Genomic DNA, 17,467 nt, shown 5'->3' on the forward strand with positions numbered 1-17,467 from the left:
CCATGAATGTTTCTATTAATTCATGCCTTTGACTATTTTAATAACCTAGCAATGTTTTTAAAAATCCTTTTTTACCCAGTAACATCGATGGGGGAAGCCAGAATCACCTTTTTAAATAATTTTTTTACTATTTGAATTATATTGCATAATATCGTACAACAAGTAATTTGATTGATGAAAACAATAAATACATTTTGAAATCTCTTCTAGTATTTGAAGTATCGTTATTTGTCTTTGAGATATGCCCATCCTTATGAATAACACTTTCAGAATCAAAAAGCTCATTAACAAGATAATCCTCGATAAGTAATATGAAATGTAGAACACAATAGGATTTTTTAGATCTCCTGCTAAAAAATATTGTTGTTTTATATTCACTTTATTCCTGGTTCATGCTTCTATTGAATTTGATTTGTAATTTGTTATTGTTGTTAAGGAAATTTCCTAATTTTGCTGGGAATTTCGACAATATTCCTTAGATAATTGATTGCGAATCCAATTATTGTCTCTATTTCTATCTAAATATGAAACAAAATCTTCAATTCTGATTATAATCTCGGAGCTACAATCAAAATGAGTCATTTGAGAGGTGGTACGTTTGTCCACTAATATTTATGTCTTTTACGTATCTTGAATCTTAACGGTTCATCTACATATATACGAGTTCTACTACAATTTTCCTCCTTTTGATGACATAGTGTTTGTTTTTGAAATGTGCAACAAAATTGCTATCTAGACCCACCAATAAGCTCACAATTTATTAATAGATTAAAAGAGAAATGTAAACTTTATCTTAAAGCCTTCTCTGGCCATTTATTACATGGACTTACTTTTATGACACAGGAACAAAATTAAGGCCGATCCTTTTAGTTTTCTGGTAATTGCTGAGCCAAGCTGACTATTATCATGAAGTGCTTTGTAGTTTGGTTTTTAGCAATTACTTTGCCATCTTTGCGTACAAATTTTTCGCAGTCTGGAAGTGAGATTACAACAAAAATCTTTCAGTATTCTCTCTTACTTATCATTAGTATTTCGGCTACGGTTTCTGCCACGATCCCAATCATGACGATTTCCAAGAAGGAATTAGAAAAGCCACTCGTAATGGCTCCAAGTGAGTGCTGCAAAAAAACTTTAAAGAACATAATGGCGATTTCAATGATTTTACAACTTCATGTCAGTTGATGAAAACACATGTCCTCTTGGAAGAATGATGGCCAATGCCCTTAATGAAAACTTCAAACGCATTTTTTCCAATATTTATATAAGGGATTCTCATTGAGAGGAGGGATGCGTGGCTGTCAGAGTAGATGAACGTAATAATAATATTCCTGATCATATATTTTTTTTAATAAATGACATATGTTTAGCTCAAAATCCTTATACTTTGCGTACATGCATCTCAATACCAGTTGATGACGAGGATCATTCTGCGTGCGAGTTGATAGGAAGTGTTGTAGAGTCTTTAAATCGCTATGGAGGGAGATTGAATTGCAGGCAATGCAAGGATGACTTCTGCAATAATCAAGTGCTGTTAGAGGGAGATGGAATTCAAGCTACAAACACTGATTCAAGAATGATTTTTACTTGGATTCGAGCTTTTGATTGCCATTATGTCTGTAGGCCTTACGATTTAGTTTTAAAATAATTTTTTTCTCAGAAAGAATCTATTAACCCTCCCTTTTCGTTTCCCATAGTCATCTTCCCCAAAATATCCAAAGCGTTAAAGCTTCTTTCATCATTATCCGAAATTTTTTGTTCGTCTGAAGTTATAAAGCTAACAAAACAATCAAAAAGCCCTCTATTCCGATATGCCTTTGTTCGTCCAATCCATAGATAGAAGAACAAAACCCATCTGTCTGGATTGAACAACAAAACAAGCCATTCACATGATAAACTTTTTCTTTTCGGCTTGACCCCCCATTCGCATTCAGACGCAAATCGCTTTCTGTCCTTTTCACGCTGGTATGAGATCTCTTTTGCCCCAGTGTCGGCTTATCGGGAATAAAAGGGAATTTTAGTTTGGGAGTGTCACAGTATGGCATCGTTTAATGGGTTCATTCAGGAAGATTTTTTAATGAATAGTGTTGTTCCAGGGATCGAAGAGATGGGTTCAAGTTTAGAAAGCCAAAGTTAGTAAATTGGAAATGATTTTTCAACATCTGGTGTAATTAGAAATGGAAGTAGGACCGTAGAGTTATGGAGAGTTCAGAATTTGGTGGAATCGTCCAAGTGTTGATGTCGAGGGCTAAAACTGGAGAAAAGACGTTTTTTAGAGAATGGCATCAAATTTCCTTATGACTCAATTTAGTTATCGTAGAACAACGCTAAATACCTCTAACTTTGTAAAATACAGAACAGCGGCATTCGGTTTTTAACTAAATTGGGACTTCACAAGGAATTGTTTTTTTTTGGAAAATTGGAAATTTCGAAAATTTTGGAAAGCGATTTTTCCTAAGTTGAAATTCCTGACTTTTCCATAAAGAATATTCTGTTTATATAGGGCGATTTTTCAAAAACTATCCACCCAAAAAGTCTCCAAAACGATTGCAGGGTAAAAAGAATTCTAAAAACACGTTAATTTTAATTTTTTTTAAATCGCCCTGTATATTATGCGGTTTTCTAAATGTGCTATTGCTTGAAGTAAATTTATCTATAGAATCCTATATATGATGTAATTTTTAAAATTACATCATCACAAAAGTAAATTTTCTGTTCATTGAGTTGTTTTCTCCAGTCACAAGGAAAATCAGTGTCTGTGGTACTTATAATCAGCCTAAGGCGCTAAAATTCTGAGCTACTAAGGTTGCACATATTAAACATAGCAAACATTAAAGAAATTACTAAAATAAAAAAAGATCCTTTTAGAAAAATGATGATCGACCTCCAAAATTCTGACGTTGATGTTAATTTTCTAAAGTTACTAAACAATAAATCATATGGCTTTATTGTGCTCTAAAAGACCCCACACAGGTTGAAAATATTTGATGTTGACGATGGTGATTCTTTTTCATACACATGTGATAGGTAGTACAGCGAGGGAGCTGTAGGAATGTTCATAGCCTTAAAGTATGGTCCACGTTCTCAAGTCTAAGCTGACTGGCCCTTGAAGAGATTCAGAGTAATGCTCGCAGTACACGTTTCGGGACCTTATTATAAAATTTAAATTTTAAGGCTTCTCTCTATGGTAAAAAAAACCTTTAGAAGAACTTGGCTTTCTTCTTCATCTTGCCTTATCCCTTTCGCCCAACAGGATATCTACCTTATACCATTAATATGAACACGTCGGCGTTGAAATTTATTACAGCTTAGACAAAGCCCCTCTCAGTAACACCATATTTATTATTTTTTAAGTCAAGTCTCGACATATTTTTCTTGTACTAGTATTTTATTCACGAGGCATGATGTGGGACACATATTCGGGAGATATGGGGCGATATTTCATTATCTGCCTGTCAAACCGAGCCTCGCTTACACGTATCGCAGTTTTTTTAGATTTATTGACCCCGGGTATTAAAAATTCATGCATTGAGAGTTTCCTGGAAGCAACACTCGATGCTCATTAGATTCATATGGAATTCCAGGCACATGCTCTAAGTGAACTCTAGGAAAACACACATTCGCATAAATTGAGGAATTGCGCTGCCGCAAAACCAATTCGCATGAATAATTACTTAAGTTGGGAATAAATTCGCCCTTAACTATTCCCATTAATAAAAGTGGAAGTTGTGATTTAAAATTTAGTTTGCTGGGGGTTAAGAGCGACCTCTTCGAAGCAATCTCATTTGATGCTTATTACCGCACTTAAGTCCCAAGTAAACATTAAGGATTTTAGAGGATTTTGATGCTTGGAATACCCCCTTTCTATATGGGATTTCCGGAGTAATAAAACTTGCATTACATAAAATGTTATCGAACAGAAACGCAGTTAAAGGAGGGAGTCTTGTGGAATTTATGGCTCGCTCCAAACAACGAGCACTTGGAGGGCAAATGGAGAAGACAGATTTGATTAGGCGACAAACTGACTGGAAACCTATGGAAAAATGCAGCCCGTATATCGCGTAAACAGACGCCACTTTATTTAAATCAACCCTAAGCGAAAACAGGAAATTCCAAGGACTTGAGCTTTCTGCCAAATTAGGCAAATGAGAAAAACCTAGAACTGTCACGAGAGTGTGAATAATGAATTCTCTGGTGCACTTAATTTAGACGTTTCTGGGCAACTTTGTATAAATTCGCGTTATTTATGCGAATGTCTAAAGCAGCACAGCAAAACTGCACGTAATTTAGGTTGAAACTATGGAATTCCTCATAGGGCGATGCATTAAAGCTAAGTGATTAATTTTATGTGGGTTGTAAGTGGTGTGGTGCTTAGTATTATTGGGCTCGAGACACTGCTCCTTTATTTACACCTTTTAGACGTTTTATGTAGTTTAATTGTGTGAATAAAGAGCTTACTTACATTAAAAACACTGTGTGTGTTAACTTTAACGAAAAGCAAATTCAGAGAGCCACATAGTGTACAGGGTGTTCGGATTTGGAATGTTTCGACGGGAAAATTCCATTTCCTGGCTAGATAGGGAAAAACTAGCATGCGTGTCAAGAGCTCGATTTTTGAGAAAATATTAATGGAGAAAACCGTATTTCGATAACTTTACAGTCTACAGTGCTAGAGGGCGTTTTTCAAATTTAAGCCATTTCCAAAATTTTTCTTAACTTTATTGTTTAGGACAATATTGAAGTAAAATAAAAACATTCTTAAGGCCCTTTTTCGATTTGACAGTGGCGTGCTTAGTTTTTTGCTACAGCGTACCGTTTTGTTAAAAACCGACATAACTTGTTTATTTTAAATGAAAATCACTTGCTATGACTTCAAAAAAATGTCCATTTTAAACTATTTTCAACTATCTAAGTATGTCTATAGTTATTTTCAAAAATAACTGAAGTATTAGAGATTTTGTGTCTATATTCAAGTTGGCTTTAGCATTAGTTCCCAACATTATTTTTCAACATAGTCTCCTTTGAGATTGATACACATTTCCCAGCGATGTTCTATGATTTCTATACCCTGTTTACAGTAAGAAACTTCAAATGTTTCAAAATAGGCATCAAGCTCGGACTTCACCTCCTTATTGTTGGCAAATCTCTTTCCATCAAGCCATTTTTTAAAGTGCGGAAATAGAAAATTATCTGAAGGGGCTAAATCTGGCGAATGAGGAAAAAGATCGAAACCAAGTTGATTGATTTTGGCATCTCAATGACGAAAGTTTGGCCTGGTGCGTTGTCTTGATGAAACAAGACTTTCCTTTTCGCCAAGTGCGGTAGCTCTTTCCTAATTTTTTTACTCAAATGCTGCAATAAATTTGTATAAGATGTTCCGTTTATTGTTTTTCCTTTAGCGAGATAGTCATGCAATGCAGTGCATCTCAAAAAACTAATGGCGTCACCTTTCCTGCAGATGGAACGATTTTCGCCTCCTTTGGAGTCAATTCTCCCCTTTGAGTTCATTGTTTTGACCGTCCTTTCGTTTCAGGTGTGAAATGATTGACCCACGTTTTACCTATAGTTCCGAATCGACACAAAAACTCGGCTTTATAGCTGGAAAACTTTGCCAAACACTCCCTTAAAACTTCCTAACGGCGCTAGTTTTGTTCAAATATGAGTAATTGTGGCACTTATCTTGCGCACAGCTTTCTCCTATCCAATTTTTCGGTCAAAATGCGATGTATAGCACTTTTTGAAATGCCTATCATATCTGCTACTGACTTAATTTTAGCCGACGGTCTTCCAGTACAATTTTGTGAATTTTCATTACAATTTCTGAAGTGGTCACCTCATTGGGTTGACCATTGCGAAGTTCATCTTGATCGCGTTTAAATTCTGCCACTCAATGTTTTACAGTTGTTAACGAAGGACCAGATTCTTCCAGAGGAGAATCTGACTCGGCTTTGATGTTGGATGAACTAAGACCTTTCAAATGAAAGTATTGAATCACGTATTGATGACCAATTTTTTCCACGTTCACAAAATCCCTAAAAACGGTTCGAAAACGAGCACAAATCAACGTAGCACCCTCAAGCTTTAGACACAAGCTTTTTAAGGTTATGTTTTTGTAATATAGGCAAATTTTTAACAAAAAAATCGCCATCTATATGTCAGATTGGGTATTTCTGGGACTATCCTCGTATATTTTTCAGGGTTAAAAAAAAACAAGAAAGGCTAATGAGCTGTCCGTTATATGCCAAGTTGTATGTCTTTTGATCCCCGAAAGTTTCCATTGAAATCCTGAATTTTTCATATTATTTCTATATTTACACCATAAAAATACAAAGGCGCGCGGCATGTAGGGTTGAAAGTAACCAGATCGGGCATGAAACAGGGTTTTAATCTTATAACAACTTCCTAATTTGTCAGGTTTAACGAACCAATATGTGCTAGTGAGTTTCTTTTTATACCCTGAAAGCTTCTATTCAAATTCTGGAGATTCCATTATTACACTATAAAAATGCAGAGGCGTGCTGGAAGGGTTTGAATGCATCGATCGAATGCGAAAGTAGGTTTTTGGTTCCACATGTTCTTTTGATAATTTGTCAGCGTTAAAAGCACTAAAATGTGACAATGAGCCCCATTTCATACCCTCAAAGTTCCTTTCAAAGTTTCGTTTTTGCCGTGAAAAAACGATGATGCGCCAATCTAATGAGTTTTCTTTTAACACCTTGAAAGTTTATATTCAAATCTTGAAGTTTTCGTTTTTACACAATAAAAATACAGAGGTCTGCGAAAGGGGCTAGAGCGTATCGATCGGATACGAAACTATACAATGGTTTCTGAACTTTTTTCGAATATTTCTAATCTATGTTAAGTTGTCTATTTGAATTGCCTGACTGGAATCGATAAGTACTGAGTACCGTAGCACATTTTACGAATATACTAGGCAGGTTAGTTCAGGTTAGTTCAGGCGGCTTCATGAGGTGAGATATGCCTGAGATGAATGCCTTTTTGATACTGTGAAAGTGTCTGTTTAAACCCCAAATTTACATTTTTACACTAAAAAATGCGGCGACGGAAGCCGCTGCGGAAGGGGTTGGAAAGTAACCAGATTGAAAACGAAATCAGCTTATTTAATCTCTTTACCCTTTTCGTGGGTTCGGCGATAAGTGAGACTACTTTCCAAACTTTGCGAGATTCAACTTTATTTAAACACACAGACAGTAATAAATAACATGTGAATTACTTAAACAATCCTTGGCATCGTTCTCTTATTTATACAGCAGCTGGAATTGCAACATTAGCGAGATCTTTCGAGAACGATTTCGAATCGTTTCGAGCACGTCAGCAATCCGTGATTCCCCGGGAGCATTTTCATAAGCGTATACCGGGGCGTTTCCATAAGTAGTTACATAAGTTATCCCTATGCAACGTATAAAATACATAGGGTTATAAAAGTATGTCGTTTATTTGAAGGGCTAGAGGTTGATTCCTTGTATTGGAGGTTTGGGACACTCGGCCAGTGCGGTGTTACCAAGTTGACAAGCACAAATAGTAAGCATGTAAATCTAGCCGTCTGGATGAATGTAGATGGATAAGCAGCATTGGCTAGAAGCAGTAAAACTAGAAGTGCCTGCGAAGGCATAAAAGAGAATGATCTCAATTTTTAGCATTCAAGTGACGGGCAATAAATGGAAGGTAATGTATTTTTCGAACCTTCGTTTTCCAATAATAATCAATCACTTACCACTTGAATGATATGATGATTGTTATTGTTTGACGAATGAAATTTATGAGTCATAAAAGATTTTAAATTATGGCTGGTTTGCTGAAAGATTGTTCTCTTCGAAATTATGACTGATCCGAGATTTTCTAAATCAAACTTAGCGGACTTTCTAAAGCTCGAACTTCCAATAGGGAGTTCGTAAGGCACTAAACGTACTTTATTATGGCTTTAGAAATCGTGTAGCACCCTCTTAGCTCTAATTTCTGCAGTTTCGAAATACCCACCATTGTTTTACGAAGATTAAATTATAACTAGTAATACCCAGCACAACAACAGGAATTTACACGGTTTATTGGAAGTTTTCCAACCCAAATAAAAAAAGTAAAAATTTTCATCGAATCTACTCTGCTGTATATGCAGATTTGTAATAAAACCGTTCTCAGTATTCGAATTTAGTTTCATAGGAGCACACGCGTTGAAATTGCAAACAACAATGCATTCGTTTCAAAAATTACCACCCCAATATAAACCGGTCATTGTTATTAATGACACAGAACGAATATTAAACTACGAAATGATTCGATTATTTCGATATTTTATATTGTAGATGTGATGTTCAAATTTGGTTCATGAATTAACGCTTCATATAAAATATGATAATTGCCGTTATAGAGCTCAAAATCAGAAGCTTTCAAAACTGGAAAAATAGCGATATATGTCTTCCTGAGAGTATCTGGAGAAGTAGGCATTTATAAATGACCAGACGACTTCCAACTAATAAAACGTTGTCACAAGGGTTTTCAGTCTCATTTTCCCTTGTTTTTAGGCGGTGGATTTAAGAGATCACCATTACTTTTGCGTCCCTTTTATCCACCATCTGGAAACTGTAATATATGGCAATATGCCGGGAATTTCGCCAGTTCCTGTCCAGGAAAAGTCCGAGTAGAAAAATTAATATCCAGCTAGATGCGAAGCCTGAAAATTAACTCGCAATTCGGAAACTTTAATTAAGGTTTTATGCGGTTTTTCAGAAACTTGAAAAAGGTGTAAGGAAGGTATTAACATTTCCTGTAATAAGCTGGTCTGCGGAATTTTCATCGGGATATGGAGCTAGACAAGGAGTTCGTTACCAACTTTACCAAACGATGTCATGGAGAAAGTTTTACTGTGCTAACGAGGTTACAGTGACATGGAGAATTTTTTAAATTTGACACGGAAATTGCGTCGGGCGAAGGCATGGAAACTAGGTAATTTCTAATAAAAACCATTAAGATTTCTTTGGTAAAAAGGAAAAAAATCTGATTCCCTGAACATACGAGGTATATGGAACAAATGAGTTTCATTGTAAGAATATATTACGAAAAAAGGTAATTCTCAAAATTTTGAAAATATGGGCTCATGAAGGCGCAAATTATGCGATATTGGTCAAGAATCTTGGAAAGTGCCTTCAGTAGCCCTCATTCTGTGCACACACAGGATGTGTATTCTTGACTCCAGATTTTGTAAAAAAGAAACGAAAATCAGAAATATCCGAAGACCGAAGAATCCGAACAGGCATTTTCCATTTGGCTGTTCCAGTGCTGCTGGCTTAAATCGAACTCTAATGCCAACTATTTCTACTTTATTTCTTTGAATCGAATCACCCACAGTTTAATCCACATTTAACATCGTCTTATTTTCAGTGAACCAATAACTTAAACTCTATCTAAACCCCATCACGGGCAATCTCCAACTCTGCACACGTAATGCGCCAAGTTTTCCTCCTCGGACACGCAACATGTTCCAAATTCGTCATACAACATGGCGAACTAGGAGCATCGTGTTACCAAAGGCAATAAAGCATGTCGAGCATCTAAAGACCGGAAACTAGTTTAACTCAATCGATTATGCAAATTAGATCTCCTGGAGACTGTGAACCAATTTGTTGCCATATGGCACTAGTGGGAGCTAGTCGAAATCCCATAAAATTACATTACGAGTTACAATCAACAGGGCGAAACCATTTACTTGCAGCCTGGCCAGTTTCGTGCGTCTTTAAAAATGCTTAATTATACTGCAGATGTCTGATATTATTTTAATGGCCCGACCCAGTTTAGAGAGTTATCTAGAGTCTGGAATTAAATTTGGCATAGACGCGCATATTAATTCGAATTCCTGTAAAATTTCCTGCTGGGGCTTTGTAAAGGGAATAAATGCGTATTTCCTAAGCGCATATTTCAAATATTTTCTCTTCTATATTTGATATTCCCGCTGCCATATAAATTTTATTAGGACGGAAGGTTTTAGCTTCGGAATTGTTGATTAAGCATCCGCACGTCCGATACGAGGCATTTCTTGAGAATTCAATGTAACCCCGATTCAATAGACTGATTAAAGGACGGACTTTTTGAATATCGAGAAATTTATCGGATGAAACTGGGAGAGACAGTAGTTGGGATTATGTGCCATAAAGTTGGTAAATATAAGGTTCTGATCGGCAAATAATCATCGAAGGAAAGAATAGTTATCTCGAGATATTTCTGTTGTATTTAATTAATTTTACAATTGCTGTTCTAAATTAATAATTTATTTTCGCCGGAGATTTATCCCGATCCGCAATACAAACAACATTATCAGTACGTAACACAAAACTCACAAATTAAGACCTTAAGAGGCTTATTTTATTCCTATTTTATTTGGACCGTAGAAACGTAAAATAAATCATTCTTTGTTATTTTATTTTTATCTTGTTCTTTATTTTATCTTACTTCCTGTATAAATCCATCATTACTCTTTTCACGTTTACTTATTGTTAGTATTCAACACTCTATTGAGTGTTGTACAGGGCAGCCCCCCGGTTCGTCCACCTGGTTGTCGGCCTTCAGGTACAATGGTGAAAAGTGAAATGCAAAAAATTGCACTTTTTTGCATTTCTTCGCGTTGACGAAATTTAATCTTCAGATAATTCTTGTTACGTTTGTGTTTCTTTTCGGAGGTCCTGCGGGCGTCTAATTAAAAAAGGTTATCTCGAGTAACCAACCCGTCGAAAGGGCTTATAAAAAATACCTAAAAGAGAGCAAACAACCTGATTAAACTCGAAACAAAAACTCGACTTTTATAACAAGAAATTGTAAGTAAATATTTACCTTTGCAGCTTCGTTTCGACTTTGTTTTGGCGAACTGACGGACTAATTAAAATTTCAATCTAAATTAGCCGAGTTCCAGGCATACTCCTGAAATTTCGACTACTAAAGGGCCACCCTCGAGTCTTCTTATCCCCAAAAATTATAATTAGATAGCTCTTTTACGTTGCCAATCTCTGGAGGAGATTTAATTATGGATTTTAATTTCCAGAATTTGAGGTCGCAACGGCATCATCGGGAGATATTTTCCACTGAAGTGCCGGAAACCACGACCGTCCTCTTGGAAAATGGTAACTTTAGTATAATACAAAAGTAGAAATTTAGTAATTTTTGAACTAAACTGTGTAAGTTAAACTCTCTAAAACTTTTAATTTTTTTTTGTTGGAATCGAAGTGCTGTTTAGTCAATTTCCAGTTTTTTTAAATATAAAAAGCTATTTTTTAAATTATTTTCAAGATTGATTCTTTTAATGCATTTATTATATACAATATAACGCATATATTTTATTTAGATCCATGTCTTTCCCATTATTGCCCCTCGGGGAGGGAATGCAAAATGCGGAATTCCATACCGATTTGTGAGTGTTCAAAGATGTGTGTGCCCCACCACCCCATATGTGCCTCAGATGGGGTGGTTTACCCCAGCCATTGCCACATGCACAGCACTGCGTGTAGCAGCAAAAGAAGACTTTCCCAAATGGACATGAGCTTCTGTCAGAAAAATTCGAGAAGTGGTACGTTATAGCAAGGTTATGAGCTTAAATCCTAAAAGACGCTTTTTACAGAGCGTGATTGGCTGCAGGAGAAAACGCTGGAAAGTAAAACGCCTGAGGATCGCAAATCCAGGAACAATTCTTCAGGATTAAGTGCCTCAGGATTATCTAACGTTCAGGTAACAATATAAATGGGATTACTTGCGAATCTTTTATCTCTATTAGGTTTCAATGGTAAAGTTTCATTTTCTTAAGAGAGTTTCTAAAGTTCGCTTTACAGTCCACAATTTTCAAAAAAAGGTCGCATTTTTATTAAATTCGTGGGAATTTGGCATCAAATCAGAAAAACCGCATTTTTTTGTAATTTTTGCAAGTTTTTTAAATAATTCATTTGCAGCAATAAATTGTAATGACAGAGGTCTTAAAGGCCAATTCACAATTATAATATCACGCATGTTCTTTTTGATTCGTGATTGTTGCTCCTGCAGCTGCAGATATAATTTGTTGCTACTACGCGAAATTTTGGGGTTTTTCTAGTAACTTTCAGGGCTACATAACATTCTGCTAGTTCCTTTTGTTATTCAATGTCAGTTTTTTTTTGTTATTTCTTATGTAGTTTTTAGCTGAAAAACTTACTTCTCAGAACTAAAATATAATAAAATTAAATTGCAAACTGTAGAATCCATCTCTTGGCTTAACAATAAATTGTATGTGAAAAAATTTCCTGAATGAATAAATTGAAAATCTATCTGAACAGTTTTTGCTTTTATAGTCAGTATTAGTGCTGCCCAGTTTGAAATCTGGAGATCTCAGTAATTTACTCAATGAAATCGAAGATCACTATTATGGAAGGGATGAATGTTCTTTGCAGGAATATGAAGTTATGAAGGTCAGGACCATTGAAAATACTTGAAAGTTTATTGAAGATTCGTCTTTTGTAGGATAATTTGCTGCTCTACAACCATGCCAAGTTGATGTCAGAAGACCAGAGCAAGGACTCTTTGCTGTCCATGATGTTTTCGCACTATGATAAAAACAATGATGAATATTTACAAAAATCTGAGCTTGACCAAGTTTCATCAGAAGATCAGGATTTAGTCAATGTTATCAATTTGACCAGTGGCTGCTCTCTTTCTAGCATGATTGAATTTGATGATTCTGACAAGGATCGGAAGCTTAGCTTGAGCGAGTTTTCAGTAGCAATGAGCAAATTATACAGTAAGAGTAGTTTCCTGAAGAAAATAATTTCTTAAAGATCAATATATCAAATTCTTGGCAACCTTAGGAACAAAGATATTTTCAATAGAAGTGCATAGAAGCAGCGCATTAGAGTTACCAGAATTTTGTTATATTAACCTTAGTGTGGATAAATCGCAATGTAAATAACTGTATCAAAAGAATAGTTTCCTTATAAGCGCTACAATAAATTGTTTGCTTTTTTGATTTTTACGGAAATTATTAAATTGAAAATAGGAAAATGTCTGCAATTTGAAGCGTAATTCACCAAATATCAAGAAAGTGTCTGTCAATAGAAGTCAGCTTATCGATATCTCAAGTAACTACACTGCCATATTTTCTTCAAAATCACTAAAAACATTGACTTAACAGGAAACCAGCCAAAACTAGCCGGACACTACATATAGGCGTGTTCACTAATTTTCATAAAAAAGCATATAAAAGAAGTTAATATTTAATAGAGGTCAGTAAGCGTTTTTACATCAAAATGTAGTTACAGTCGCCTTGAAAACATCTCAGAAAGGTGGTAAAATGCTATCAAAAAAAAAAAGCGACGCCTATTCGTATACATATGTAATAAAGTTGTATTCACCAGTTGTCAAGAAAAAACGTGCGAAGAGAAGTAACTTTTTAGCACAGACAAATGAGTGGATTTACGCCTAAAAATTGCATCGAAAATCGATCTAAGCAAGAAACTTAATTTAAGAGAAAACTAAATAAAAAATAAGTGGTTTGCAATGTAATGTGGTGGCTAAATGGCAGGAAATTGCCAGTTGCCACTCAAAATGAGAGAGTTTACACTGATATGCATTAAGAAATTGCAACGAAAACTATTTACTAATTGATGCGTAACTCAAAGTTGTCTTATTAACTGTATGATTTCTTTTAATCTGAAATATTTCACTATTTGAGAGAGGTGTGACCAATTTATTCGAAATGAAAATATTTTAATTCTTATTAGACCAATATATCAAGCTGCTAATTACTTAACCAACGAGATATTTTCCAAAAAAATATAAAAATCAAGGCAAGGTATTGGCGAATTTCTTAGTTTCCACGGATGACGAAAACTCAAAACCGAGATAACATTCCCAATAGGACAACTTAAACCATGCAATAAATTGGTTTCTTTAATTACAATAGAAGTTCCTCTGTAGATAAAATTAGATTTAGATGGTTTTTCTAATGTAGGTGTCTCCGTGGTAACTTTGGACAAAGCTCTCGAAGTCAATCAAGTTTCAGCTTGTCTAGGAGACAACGTAGAGCTCCACTGCGCCGTTACGGGTTCCCCAATTCCCCCAGTTTTATGGCGCCGCCATGGGCAAGATTTGGCAATCTTAAATCAAGAAGATATAAAAGTCTATGGAGATGGAAGTTTATATTTGACTAAGGTGCAACTACAGCATGCTGGGAATTACACGTGTAGTGCTCAGAGAAACCCGCATGTAGTGCAGACCCACGTGCTTACAGTTCATAGTATGACTATTCAAGGTGTTGTTTTGAGAATTGAAATAAATTGGAGCCTTATTTCAGCTTTGCCAGAAGTTCATGTGATGCCCAAGATTCAATCAAAGAGACCTGGAGAGGATGCTCAGATGTTCTGTCATGTGTCTGGAGAACCTTTTCCACAGGTTAGTTTATCAGGTAGAAAAACAGTTACGCTTATACTATGGGCATTAGAGATATCTATCTATTTTATATAATATTCTGAGGGAGTGAGGATAATCAACATTTCTAAAACTTAGATCTAATTATAGGTCCAATGGCTGAAAAATGATGAGGAATTGAAGATAGAAGACAGCTCCAAAAAGTATCAGATTATAGGCAATGGAACCTCACTAAAGATCAAGAAAATTGATTTTGCTGACACTGGGGCTTATATGTGCCAAGCCACAAATATAGGTAATTCAACAATTATAACACTCCCAACCTTAATCGCTCTGTCACTTATAGGAGGCCTCACGAGGGACATAAGTTCTTTAGTAGTTCAAGAGCAACCGACTCCTCAAAGTAAGTACTTACCCTCAATTCCCCAATGAAAATGATAATAAGACGCCCTAAAGGTCCTACGGATGATGAGCACAGATTCTTCGCTTTCCACGATTGGGGGATTTCAGTTTATGAACCCACCACCTGCAGACTGCATCACATGATACAGGGCACTGATATAATTCCGGGAACACAAGTATTCCTAAAATTTTTCTTCTATACCTGTAGATATATTAAAAGAACAATTTCATAGGAATATGTTTGTGGCGATCATGGAACTCCATGTTCCTGGGGTAGAGCAGTTTCAGTCTCCAACAGATACATCTATGCGTCTCAACCAACACTGGACAGGATTCTTATAGTATCTACAGCCCAGATGGCTGTAGTTGATGTTGTGGGAACTGATAAAGTTCCTGTAGAACTGTTCAAAGTGCTGCATCTGGATCAGCTATGGTTGTTGAGTTGGAGGGAAGGTAATGACACTGGAGCTAAAACTGTGCAGGTAAGCGTTAAGCTTCTTTCTAGATTGTTTATTGATTTGCCGATGATCTGTAGGTAATAAGAGATGCAGCACAGAAGAGAAAGCATCATACTGTGCACCCGGAGCCTATTGATGGACAGTTTGATATGGTGAAAAACTTATTTTTGCCCACATCATTTCAGGTTGAGAAATATACGATAAAACATAAGAAATGTAGTCATTAAAAATTTTTAGGAAATATCTCACTATACGTTCAAATATGGCTATGTAACTCACACAAACCAAAGAGGTCTTTACAAGCTGGATTTGGAGAATCTAAGATATACACGTTCAGTGGATTTGGCTCCATACAATTGTGTGCCTGAAGAGATTCAGTTTTCAGCTCTCTGTAAGGTTTCTCGGCATTATGGTAAAAAATTTTAACTCTTTCTTGCAGATGGGTTTGTCTTCATGGAATGCAAAGAACCAGTAACGGGCAAAGCTACTGGTCAAGTTGTCTTGGATTATTTGACCGATGCAGTGGTGTCAACTGCACCAACTTTACTAGGAAAGCCGTATATTTCTCCAGATTCCAGGAAATTGGTGACTTTTAACAGAACTCCTTCTGGGGCCACTTTGATTGTACAGGAGATTAGAGGTAGTTATTCAGTTTCAGAAGTCCGAGGGTTATTTATTAATGGAATTTTCCCTATAGCACATGGTTTAGAGTTTTTATTTGACGTGAAAACCAGTTTGAATATCTCAGATATCACATTTTACCCCAGCCAAACCACACACAGTTACGATTTGTATGCAAGTGGTCAAAATAAAGAGGATCTACTATTCGTGAATTTAAGTACAGGTAACTGCCTTCTTTTCTCGAGAATCAATAAGTTCGGCAACGTACTCCTTGACCTTAGGTAAAGTGGAAATAATCACCGGAGTAGGAATTGCCTCCTCGATGTCAAATTGGGACAACTCAGCCCGTCCAATTACGACAGCAGGCCGGTTTGGAGGGTTCCTGGCCAGTCCTAGCAATCACGCCCTTTTTATCATCAACGGACAGTCCAGAACTGTCAACTGCGAAATCAGCGCGGTTGCCAAGCCATCTCATATCGTGTGGATCACCCAGAAGTACCATTAGGTTTTTTGCTCATATTTAGGAACCAGTTTTGTTCAGATGGGGCGTTTCGCAGTGGTTACTGAGAACCGAAAATATTTTATGTTAATCATTGGTTTCAACCTGGAAATGCTTTATTTTTATTTACGCTCTTGATGAAGTTATCAGTATTTCACTAATAAAACTAGTTTCTTGATTTGGAGTATGGCGATGAAGTGTACTTGTCACCATCTACCGGACGACCTTCACATCTTGCAGCGTTTCCCAATCCTGGCAGTTCTCTGTACATTTAGATGATCAAGTTTGAGAGAAGCATAAGTGATGGCGCTACAATTGTTTAAATGTTTATTTGTACTAGTGTAATAATAAATAATAAAAGAATGGTGTTTTACTTACTAAATATGGTATATTTGCATATCAATCTTTGTTGATATAATGCGTTATACTCAGAATGGCCCAAATAGTGGTACATATAATGTAAATAATTTAGGATTAGCATGCCACGAAGTTACATCACATAATAATACATATACTAGTTTTTAAGTAATTCAAGCTGAAACTGCAACTGAAAATAGGTCACAAGGCTCTCTAATAATACTCTTGTTATATAACTAGTATTATGTTAAATTTAAAGTAAAGTTCTGGAATTCTCTGAGCAAGAAAGTATCGCGTGTATATACGGTATAAAATATAGAAAGCTTTGCCACAAAACAATATTTTTGTGACAAATTAGGTAATAATTTTTTATTCTTGTTATAAAGATTACAGCTAGGTGATTGTTGTATGGGCTATACCTATAACTTAATGAGTACTATTACAGAAGAATAGTTTACTATAACTGGTTAGTAAGCTCACAGCAAAGTTTAACCCTCGTGTAAATAACTAAGTTTGTAAGAAGCAGTGTCGCTTATTTACCTGTAAGTACTTACATGATTGTTTATGTTTTAGCTCGTTTAAAAAGTAAACAATAGTTACACATCATAATATACAATAAAATATGTCGCATAAAAGAAATGGGATGAAACTATATTTATTGTTTGCTGAATAAAATGTAACAGCCATTATTGATTATTCTGCGTTTTTCATTTCAGAATTCCGAATTAACATGATTCCAACT

The 17,467-nt window shown here is 35.8% G+C and overlaps 1 protein-coding gene across 1 annotated transcript in view; it reads left to right on the forward strand.

Moving 5' to 3' along the window:
• Nucleotides 1-17,421, forward strand: part of LOC136409111 (follistatin-related protein 5-like) — a 45,771-nt gene extending 28,350 nt beyond the window's left edge. Inside the window, exons 3-18 of the mRNA XM_066390430.1 lie at nucleotides 11,045-11,123; nucleotides 11,345-11,566; nucleotides 11,618-11,724; nucleotides 12,318-12,434; nucleotides 12,487-12,763; nucleotides 13,973-14,257; nucleotides 14,315-14,412; nucleotides 14,539-14,683; nucleotides 14,735-14,791; nucleotides 14,845-14,966; nucleotides 15,024-15,272; nucleotides 15,326-15,433; nucleotides 15,486-15,639; nucleotides 15,688-15,888; nucleotides 15,946-16,092; nucleotides 16,151-17,421. Of these exons, the coding sequence (XP_066246527.1) occupies nucleotides 11,045-11,123; nucleotides 11,345-11,566; nucleotides 11,618-11,724; nucleotides 12,318-12,434; nucleotides 12,487-12,763; nucleotides 13,973-14,257; nucleotides 14,315-14,412; nucleotides 14,539-14,683; nucleotides 14,735-14,791; nucleotides 14,845-14,966; nucleotides 15,024-15,272; nucleotides 15,326-15,433; nucleotides 15,486-15,639; nucleotides 15,688-15,888; nucleotides 15,946-16,092; nucleotides 16,151-16,374 (2,592 nt within the window). The 3' untranslated portion in view covers nucleotides 16,375-17,421. The remainder of the gene's footprint in view (nucleotides 1-11,044; nucleotides 11,124-11,344; nucleotides 11,567-11,617; nucleotides 11,725-12,317; nucleotides 12,435-12,486; nucleotides 12,764-13,972; nucleotides 14,258-14,314; nucleotides 14,413-14,538; nucleotides 14,684-14,734; nucleotides 14,792-14,844; nucleotides 14,967-15,023; nucleotides 15,273-15,325; nucleotides 15,434-15,485; nucleotides 15,640-15,687; nucleotides 15,889-15,945; nucleotides 16,093-16,150) is intronic.
• The last annotated feature ends 46 nt before the right edge of the window (nucleotides 17,422-17,467 follow it).

Source organism: Euwallacea similis, chromosome 1 (genome assembly GCF_039881205.1).
Source record: "Euwallacea similis isolate ESF13 chromosome 1, ESF131.1, whole genome shotgun sequence".
Taxonomy (NCBI): Eukaryota; Metazoa; Arthropoda; class Insecta; order Coleoptera; family Curculionidae; genus Euwallacea; species Euwallacea similis.